The 10,564-nt window shown below is 39.3% G+C and overlaps 1 protein-coding gene across 1 annotated transcript; it reads left to right on the top strand.

The window, feature by feature from the left end:
• Positions 1–6,423: 6,423 nt before the first annotated feature.
• Positions 6,424–7,224, top strand: LOC143891095 (zinc finger BED domain-containing protein RICESLEEPER 2-like). Its single transcript, XM_077395743.1, has 2 exons — positions 6,424–6,479; positions 6,627–7,224. The coding sequence occupies exons 1-2, from the start codon at positions 6,424–6,426 to the stop codon at positions 7,222–7,224; spliced, it is 654 nt and encodes a 217-aa protein (XP_077251858.1).
• The last annotated feature ends 3,340 nt before the right edge of the window (positions 7,225–10,564 follow it).

Genomic DNA, 10,564 nt, shown 5'->3' with positions numbered 1-10,564 from the left:
CAAATCAACTTGTGTTTGGAATGATCAAAACATAGAAGATTGCCAAGGTTGGGACCGTTGGGCTTACAGTTTCTATAGATCTAAGCTTAAAATGAACAGATCTGAGCTTGTACTCTACAGATCTAAGCTTGAAATGAACATATTTGAGCTTGTACTCTACAGATCTAAGTGGAAAGGAAAATTCGGCCGGAATCTAGCCGGAATCCAACCGGAGAAGATGACTAACCAAAGGGGAAAGTTAGGGTTTCAATCTTCTCTCTCTCTCTCTCTCTCTCTCTCTCTCATTTGGGGAAAATAAAACCCTAGAATTGAATGAGATGCTCAAATGAGATACCTTGCCCTCTATTTATAGAGTTGTTGCTTGATTCTTGGCCCCTAAACCTTCGTGGACAGCCCCCCCTTTGTAAATTTTATAGCTATGGCTTATATTGAATAGGTTGGTCTAGGGTAAAGATCCATAGTGAAATATTAGGGTAGGATGAACCACCCCCCTTCTAGAGTTAGCTTACATCATACGCTAAGGTGCTCTTCATGTTCAGATAATACACCCCGCTTTCTACTCTAGCGTATTAGCTAGCTAGCTAACTAACTGGATAATACAGTCCCCTTGCGGTGATGTAATGCAAACTTGACTCGTCTTATTAGGTAATTTTAGTCCGATTTAGATGAAATGTTGCAGGGACTTTATAGGGATCCTAAACTACCCTAGGGTGAATTCTAGGACACTAATTCACTTATTTAAAGAATTTTTATTCAAACAAATGGATTTAGGGTTCGGTCAAAATGGAGTGTCTATAGGTGACTACGAATAATGGATATGGGAGTGAGGGATGCAACTAATGGATGTGGGTTATGAAAGCGGTGGCTGCGAATGGAGGTGGTGGTGATGCGTGGGCTGCAAAAATGGTAGTTAATGGGGGTGAAAGAGGGTGAAGGCTGCTGGTGGAGAAGGGAGGCTAAGGGTGGTCTGCTACAATGGGGAGGATGGTGATTCGGCTAAGAAAATGGAGGTTTTCCTCTCCCTCAAGCAAATAGTGGCACCCTCTTTTTATAGTGGTTTTGGGGTTGTTGAGATAAGAACAAGATAAGAAGAGGAGGCTGATAAAGATAGCATTTCTCTAGATATAGATACGAAGGTGTCGCTTAATATATCTCAACAACTGGATGCAACAAGTTGCAAGAGATGAAATCAAGCTCTCTGACTGTTGTTGATGTGGTCACATCCCATTGTAACTTCTTATTGGTTCTCCTCAAATACCAACATTCATATATTCTTTTTTATAGAAGTGGAAAGTTGATGGTGGAGATTGCTATCAACCAGATCTTTTTGCTCATTTAAAGTGGTTAGTTGGATAGGTTGTGTACGAGATGTGTGAATGCAGAGAGAGAGAGAGAGAGAGAGAGAGAGAGAGAGAGAGAGAGAGAGCGAGAGATGGGTACTGTTTGTATGGTCCACCTCATGGAGTGATCCAAACCGTCCAATTGACGGACCGTAATACAAGTGGGATCTGCCCTGCAAATCATTTTCTTAGGCTGATCCGAGCCGCCCAATTGATGAGTGCTTAAATGTAAATTAGTCGTGCCCCCCTAAATCATTTCCATAGGGCGATCTAACTGTCAAATAACTGGGCCATGCCGTAAATTGGTTGCGCCCCTCTAACTATTCCCATACGATGATCCAAACCATCCAATTGATAGGGCACAATGTAAATTGGCCGTTCCCCCAAATCATTTCCATGGGACGATCCAAACTGTCCAATTGCCGGGGTCATGATGTAAATTGGTTGCGCCCTCCAAATCATTCCCATAGGATGATCCAAACCGTCCAACTAATGAGCCACAATGTAAATTAATTGTGCCCCACAAATTATTTCCGTGGGATGAATAGAACCATCCAACTGGGGCAGGACGAATTTTTGTTGTTTCTCCAAAATCGCTTCTAATTGGCTAATGTGGGCCCAATTGAATTAACATGTTGTGGCCCCCTCTTCTTCCCTAAGTCAACCCCCTGACTACTTTTGCACTACAAGGAAGGTGGTCAAGGAAGAAAAAAGGGGTGAAAACATCATGGCCAATGATATTTACAGTACGATGTTTTAATAATTGCACTAGCATAGCTTGTATTTTCTTTTTAATTGATTTTTAAGAGCTTTTGGGGACTGAAGTAGCCTTTGAAAGCTGCTTTAAATAATAAAAGACAAGATGAATTAGTGCAATTATCAAAAGAAATTGTAGTGCCAATATAAGTAGCGTGTGTTTGTGGCCCCACTTTTTAGTGCCGATCTCCCATTAATTTTGACAAGCCGATGTTCTTTCGACCTGACATTGTTCAAACTCGAGATGAGGACCATTTACCCGCCAATTCTAAGATCCTAAATTGCCCCTGAATCATTGTTTTTGCATTCCGACGGCTGAGACTGATTCGCAAATTTTATTCACTAGATTTTTCTGATTTGATTGCACTAGCCTTTAATCGGGATCCTACCATGATCCTAGGTACAAAAAATCCTCAAAAATATTTAGCCCTTGATTTAAGGTCCTCTCAAAACTGGGCTTTGGAAGGTTATCGACCGTTTGGACAAAAAGCAACCCTAGGTAATTTTGTCCCGATTGAAGATTGGTACGGTCAGATTAGTGTTTTGATGACCCGAAGTGCTCGAAATCATCTTCGAGGGTTTATCCTATGATTTAGCACACTTAAGTCATCGAATGCAGTTTTTCATCAATTCCAGGGTAAAACTAGCGAATTTTCCATGGATAACTCGTGGGATATTGTCAGTTAAGGTGTAGCAAAATGGGGGTATCTACGGAGGCCCCTCTTTGGCAGAGGTCACTTAGTGTTCGTATGCAAAAGTCAAAGCGAGAGTCCCATTTTACGTAGATTTAAATCTTGGGAACCAACTCAACCCTATGCGAATGAGTGCAATCTAATACAATCATAATGCATGCAATGCTACCTAAAAATGCAAGACCCTAGATTGGAACCACTGAGGGAGTTTTGGGAATCTGATTTAGCAAAGAATTGGAAACTAATAAACTTGAAATTAGCAAGCTGGAACCTTGTAAATTGAAATACCAGATCCTGATACCTAGAACAGTGCAAAACTGGAAAACAGAAAAGATGGAGAACTGGAAAAGTGGAAAACTAGGAGACAGGAGGACTGGAGGATTAGAGGACCAGAGCAGTAAGCCTCAAAGCCCAGAAGCATGAGAAACTGGGAGCCTGGAACCTTGGAAAATTAGAAGCCTGAAAACATGGAAGATTAGAAGCTTGGAAGTGTGGAAGCATGAAGGTGTGGAAGCTTGGGAGCCTGGAAGCCTGGAAGTAGCCTGGAAGGGAGCTTGGAAGGAAGCCTGGGAGCATGGGAGCCTGGGAGTTTGGAAACCTGGAAGGGAGCCTGGAAGCCTGGGAGCTTGCAAAATGCTTGGGAGCCTGGAAGCATGGAGGGAGCCTAGAAGCATGGAAGGGAGCATGGGAGCCTGGAAGTCTGGAAGGGAGCTTGGAAGCCTGGGAGCCTGGAAGGAAGCCTGGGAGCCTGGAAGCCTGGAAGCCTGGAAGGGAGTCTGAAAGACTGGAAGGGATCCTGGAAGAATGGAAGGGAGCCTGGAAGCCTTGAAGGGAGCCTGGAATCCTAGAGGGAGCCTGGAAGCGTGGAAGGGATCCTTGAAGCCTAGAAGGGAGGCTAGAAGCCTGGGAACCTGGAAGGGAACCTGGAAGCCTGGAAGCATGGAAGGAAGCCTGGAAGGTTGGAAGGGTGCATGGAAGGGAGCCTGGAAGATGATCTAGACACCAAATATCTAGAGTAATAGCAAACAATATTCTGATCTAGATGAGAGAACTATTGCTTCTAATCCAGAAAAAGTTTTAAGGATGCCATTTTGGTGAAGAGATTACGAACAATCGACGCTTTGGCAAGAAATTTTTTCAAAAGTTGACGCTCTGGTAAAGAGAAATTATGAAGGATATTTGAAGAAAGGATTTCTTTCTGTCGGGGGTTCGGATGCTACACAACCTCTCTTTAAGGATTGGATATTTCTTTTACTAGAGATGACTAATAAGATTTTGGATACGAATAATTTTTCCTGGTAGACTCATGAACAATTTTTTCTTGGTTTGCTTGAGGTGACAAAATGCCCCTAGTTTTCTTGTTACTTTCCTGGTAAAAATTAGTGCTTCCGTGAGATGTCATGATTTGCTTCAATAGGGAATATCATAGCCTCTTGAAAATGCCTCTTGCCTATTCTGTTCTGCAAAAATGGATGTCACTCTGAGCTTCTCTCATTTCTTGGAAGGTACACCGCCATTTTTCCAACACCAGACACATTAACTCTAGGAAGAGAAGGCAAATAGGGAGAATCGTAAATGACTCGAAAAATGGAATGACTAGGACATGAAGAAGAATTAAGCTTGCTTCTGGACTTAATGGGATCTTAATGATTAAACTAGTAAGGCTAGCCACTTTTTGAGAATTTCAAATACCGTGTCTAAAGGATATACTTTTCTCCTTTGGTATTTCTGTCATGGTTATTATTCCCTTTTGGATGGGCTGATTTCAATGCCCGTAGTTTAGAGAGGTATCAAAATAAGCATGTTTGGCACTAGGGGTGGACATGGGTCGGGTCTAATCCGAAGAACCGAACCAGCCTATATGATTCGGTTCGGTTCAGGTCTAGTCTTTGACGGTTCGGTTCCTAAATACTAAAAAAAGCAAATAAGAAAGCGCAATGATATTCCCTATATTCCCTCCCTGACGAATAAAATCACCCCCTTCACTCTTAACGTTTTTTTTTTTATTGTGAGGATAAAATCAGGCCATTCAACTAAAAGATACTCACGTTAAGGCCTCAAAGGGGAAAAACTCAAAAAGTCAAGAGACTCAAAACCCTAGATCTGCTAATAGAGAAAACCCTTATCTCGTTTTCTCTCTCGTTGTTCATCTCCCTTACCCTAGATCTCTCTTTGTTTGTCTCCCTTCCCATCTCTTGCATTGAACTCGTGGAGGAGAAGAACAAGAACACTAAGGTATGTTCTTTTCTCTTTATTTTATGCTTTTTCTCACTAAAAACATGAAGGGGGGGGGGGGGGGGGGTGATTACTTCGGCCCTTTTTTTTCTTTCTTTCTTGCCTGTGAGTGTGAATATATGATTATTTGGGCCCTATTTGTTTTGGATTTTGAGAATTGACTGTGAGTCCAAGTTTCCAACCGATTGTAATTTGTAAGCCCTGTTAATTTAAGATTATTACAACCGTTTGTGAGGCCTGTTCATTTAAGATTATTACGACCAATTGTGAGGCCCTGTTCATCTTTGTTGTTTTAAATTCTGGGTTTAGGAATAAAGTGCAATAAGACATCTTTATTATTGTTCTCAACTTTGTTGGGCCATTTGTTGTTTTAAATAAGACATCTTTGTTGTTTTAATTTATTACTTGGGCCCTTCTTTGTTTTAAATATGGATCTAATGCAAGTATATGGAAACATGAACAGTAGATCAAACAACAGAAGAACCTATCCATGCTTTAGCTTTTATTTCATATAATATTTAAATGCACTAGTTGTTACTCCACAAGTACAAGTGATATAAATACTTCCAATTTATGCTTTACCTTTTGTTTAGTATAACATTTATGTGCACCGGTTACTCCATAAGTAGGTTCTCTGATTCCTATTGATACAAAAAGATATTGGTCATGTGTAATGTGATTGTTTTGAATTTTGATCCTAGTGTGTCTTGCATAGTAGAACTATTTTGATCCCTTTTAAAGAACTCCAAGCTCAAGATGTTCCTGCTAGTGATTTTATCAAAGATCAATTTCTTCCTCTACTTATTACCTTTCTCTTTGTAACCTTATGTCATGATTCATTTGATTCTTTCTATTTTGGACCATCTTTATTAATTGCAATTTTTTTTTTGTTAGATGTCAAGTATCGAAGATACTAACAATCCTAATGCCGAACCCGCTAGAGATTTAAGTCAAACTCAGGAAGTCTCCTCTCAATCTAAAGCAAAGGTATGCCCAAGTAAAAAGAAGTCTTTTACATCTGAGGTGTGGGAGCATTTTTCTAAAGTCCCAAATCCGGAAGGGGGGACACTTGAAAAGGCAACATGCAATTATTGCAAATCTGCTTATGGTTGTAGTAGTATTATGGGACTAGTACATTATGGAAGCATTTAAAAAATTGTCGTAAGTATCCAAATTTTCAAGATAAGAGGCAAAAGCTGCTTTCCTCTTATCAATCAGTGACATTAGAAGGAGGAGATAGTAGTCTTGTCACATGAAAATTTGACCAAGAGTTGTGTAGGGATGCACTTGCTAGGATGATTATAATTGATGAACTGCCTTTCAAGTTTGTGGAGTGAGAGGGATTTCGGTATTTTTGTAGTGTCATGCAACCTAGATTTAAGTTGGTTGGCCATCGTACAATGGCTAGAGATTGTTTGGCATTGTATGAAAGTGAGAAAAAAAATTTGAAGGACTCGTTAGATAAAACAGGCCAAAGAATTTTTCTAACAACAGATGCATGGACTTATTTACAAAACCTTTCCTATATGTGCCTCACGGCCCATTTTATTGATTATGATTGAAAATTGCATAAAAGAATAATAAATTTTTGTGTGATTTCTAGTCATAAGGGTGAGGCAATTGGACAAGCTGTCGAGTCGTGCTTGATTCAATGGGGTATAGAAAAAGTATGCACAATTACAGTAGATAATGACAGTTCAAATGATACAGCTGTTGCATACTTGAAGAAAAAAATTTCCAAGAGGAATGGTTTCATTTTAGATTGTGAGTTTTTCCATATGAGGTGTTGTGCGCATATATTAAATTTAATTGTTAAAGATGGGATGACTGAGGTGACCAATTCAATTTCTACAATTCATAGGGTTGTGAGGTACATTAGGAGTTCTCGATCAAGAGCACAAAGATTTAAGTCATGTGTGGAGAAAGAGAGAATCACATGTAAGAGTTCTCTTTGCCTAGATGTCCCAACTAGATGGAACTCTACTTATCTTATATTGGAAATTGCATTGAAGTTTCGAAAAGCTTTTGAACGGTTTGAAGAGGAAGATGCACTTTTTCTGACTGAGTTGAAGGAGGAGTCTCCTTATGATGTTGATTGGGATAATGCTCGAGTGTTGACTCAATTTTTGAAAACATTTTATGAGGCTACTCTACGCTTATCTGGATCTTTATATGTCACCTCTAACTCATATTTTCATTAAGTTTTCAAAATTGAACGTATTTTGCATGAGTTGTCAAAAAGTGAAGATACTTACGTGAGCATTATGGCTTTGAAAATGAAGAAAAAGTTTGACAAGTATTGGGGGAATATAGATAAAGTGAATATGATGTTATTGCTTGCTGTGGTGTTGGATCCTCGTTTTAAATTGAAGTATGTTAGATTTTGCTACTCTGAACTTTATACTTCGGACAAGGTTAGTGCACTAACTAGTAAAGTCAATGGAGCATTATATCGCCTCTTTGTGCATTACCAATCACTTTCCACACCGCCTCCTAGTAAAGTTCAAAATTTAGATGAGATGGAGATAGATAAGCAAGACTTATAAGCTTGTAAGCAAACTATAGATTTTGTTGACTCGGAGTTTGTTGCATTCTTAGAAGAAGAGGAGAGTGAGGATACTAAGTCTGAGGTGGATAGGTACTTAGATGAAGGATGTGAAAAGCAAGACCCAAAATTCAAATATTGGGTTGATGGAAAGTGAACTCTTCTAGATACAAAATCATTTCCCAAATAGCAAGAGATGTTCTAGCTATTCCTGTGTCTACTGTTGCCGCAGAGTCCGCTTTGAAATCCCAGGGTAGATGGCAACCCAAGAACCGGGTGAATTGGGTTTAAAAAATTCTTGCCAAAAATAAATGTAGAAGTGAAATCAAATGGCAAATAAACAATCAAGCCCACAAAGTAAAAATCAAATGCACAAAACAAATTAAAGAGCAAGAGTAAAGAGAGAGTGCACCGAGATTTTTAAGTGGTTCGGTCCCAACCTCGGACCTACTCCACTCCACCAACAAAACCGTTGATGGCTTCACTACGGATTCCTTTAATGACGAGGAATCAACCCAATTACAACTTGGTTTGGCTACGCCTCGCAAGACTAGCCACGAACCGGAGAAAGCTCCGCGTCTCCAACACTCGCTCTTGGGATGGCTACGCGTCCCATCGCACTCGCCAAATATACAAATGAATGTAAAAAGAAAGTGAAAATACAAAACCCTCTTCACAAAACCCTCTTCAAGGGTGGATGAAGCTCTCAAGCTCATACAAACAAAACTCTCTTAAAAGATGTACAAAGATAAGCTCTTGATCTAATCCCTTTAGATATATCCCAAATGAGGCACAAAGGTGTTTAATCACTCTTCACAAGATTAAAACATGTTTGGGAATGTAAGAGTTGTCTCTTAAGAAGTCTTAAATGAGGTATATATAGCTCATTTGAAAATATGACCGTTTGAGGGCAAAAGGGTCAAAAACTGGGTTGAAAAAGTCAAGCCACGTAGGCTCCAACGGCTATATTGCCAGGCGGTCGCGGTCGACCGGGTTGTGGCGGTCGTCCGCCCTTATCGGGTTCAAGGGCTTTTGGGCCAAGGTCTTTGGGCTATTCCCTATGCTTTCAAATACATTTTCAAGTTCATTTCAAATACATTTTCAAGTTCATTTCAAATAGTTTTTAAGTTAATTTTAAATAGTTTTTAAGGCCTTTGAAACTCAATTACTTGTGCCTCTAAAAGGGATGTCTAAGTGGGATTAGACTTACATTCTAACATAAGACAATTACAAACAAATCTTCAACTTTGAAGCTCTTCATGTCTTGGTCACTTCCATGGATCTTCTCATGATTCTTTGGCTCTTCAGGATGTCTCCTTGATTTATCCAAGCTTTCGAATTCCTTTGGCTTCCAATGAGATGTCTTCAATTGGTTCATCCCACGATCCATGCTTCCTTGACTTTGGTGTTTGATTTCTTGATTTCCAATACATGCACTTTGAAACATCAAACACATTAGATAAACAACACAAATCAACTTGTGTTTGGAATCATCAAAACAAGAAGGTAATGCCAAGGTGGGAACCATTGGGCTTACACGCTTTCAACACTGGAGGTCGTATTCTTGATCAATTTCGTAGTTCTCTAACCCCTAGCTTAGTGGAGTGCTTGATTTGTACAGAAGATTGGTTACGGGCTTCGCTACTCCCCATTGAAGAAGAAGAAAAGTTAGATGAACTTGAAGAAATTGAATTAGGTAACATTTCATTTGTTTTTTAATGTTTTCAATTATTATATTATAATTAAATGTTGTTTATTTTGATAGAAATTTCATTTATATTATAACTGTGCAGTTAATACGAATTTGCTCTTGACCGACCTTGAAGCGTGACTGTGTGAGGAGTTAATATGGATTTGAGGAGGAAATGATGCAAAGAAACTTGAGCTTGGACATTGGAGGATTTGATGGAACTTTTGATGTTTTGCTTTTAATGTTTTGCTTTTAATGTTTTGAAGTTGGAACTTTTGACGTTTTGCTTTTAATGTTTTGAAGTTGGAATTTTGATGTTTTGCTTTTAATGTTTTGAAGTTGGAACTATTTAGTGAAAGTTGGATTTGCTTTTAATGCTTTTCTGCCTCCTAGTGGAAGTTGAAGCCTCTTATATTTCATTGTATTTTGTATTTAGTTAGCTATGTTCCTGCGACATTTGGTAATTTGTCTGATGCAGCCAAAATGGAGTAAATCTTAGAGGCGGTTTACCGAGTCTCGAAGCAGTATAGCCGGATGAACCAATGTTTGCCCCTCATCTATGTGCAACAGTTAGGGGTGATTCTGCATTCTGTTGCAGAATTTTTCTTATAAAACCATTCTATCAACAGGTATGTTATAAGGGATTTTATTTGTTCGTAGGGCATTTCATTTCTGTACCTAAAGAGTAAAGAGTAAAGATTAGGAAATGGTGATTTTGCATTCTGTTCTTATTTATGTAGTTTGCAAGGAACTGTTTTCATCTGTGTTATTCACAGCTCATTTCTATTCCAATGCCAATTGCCAGATTGTGTAATGCTTAGATCTACTCCAATGCCTATTGTCAGATTGTGATAATTCTTACTGCTTAGGTCCTAACCTTTGTTAAAATAATTATTATTCCTGTTTGTAGAAGAATTAAGGCTAGCTTATCTATGTGTGCTATAGTGCTACTATGTTTTGGGAGATTCCATTGAAATTGTAGTCACTAAACAAAAAAAACAAATGGGAAAAAAATGGGTAAACCCAGAACCGACCCGAACCGAACCTATATTGTTTGGTTCCGGTTCGGTTCGGTTCTGTGGAACCATGGTTCGGTTCCGTTTCCCAAATTTGGGAACCGAAAAGGATCGGTTCGGTTCTAGGTTTGGGGCAAAACTGAACCGACCCGACCCATGTCCACCCCTATTTGGCACTAATCAATTTCTAAATTTCTATTCTGCTGATAGAAGGATTCTTTTGGTCTTCAGATGATCTGCCCTTGTGTGAAGTCATTTCCTTTTTGACCAGATTGCTTTTTCAAGTTTCC

This window comes from Tasmannia lanceolata, unplaced genomic scaffold (genome assembly GCF_043159265.1).
Source record: "Tasmannia lanceolata isolate RefF3 unplaced genomic scaffold, GAP_Taslan_0.1 ptg000013l, whole genome shotgun sequence".
NCBI classification, from domain to species: Eukaryota; Viridiplantae; Streptophyta; class Magnoliopsida; order Canellales; family Winteraceae; genus Tasmannia; species Tasmannia lanceolata.
Note: the sequence above shows the minus strand (reverse complement) of the source record. Positions and strands in the feature narration are given on the sequence as shown.

Excerpts from the sequence above, each read along its gene's own strand:
- LOC143891095 (XM_077395743.1), top strand. The coding sequence starts at position 6,424 with ATGGCTAGAGATTGTTTGGCATTGTATGAAAGTGAGAAAAAAAATTTG. Across the intron at positions 6,480-6,626 it reads AAAAAAAATTTGAAGGACTC|TCATAAGGGTGAGGCAATTG; the intron begins GTTAGATAAAAC and ends TGTGATTTCTAG.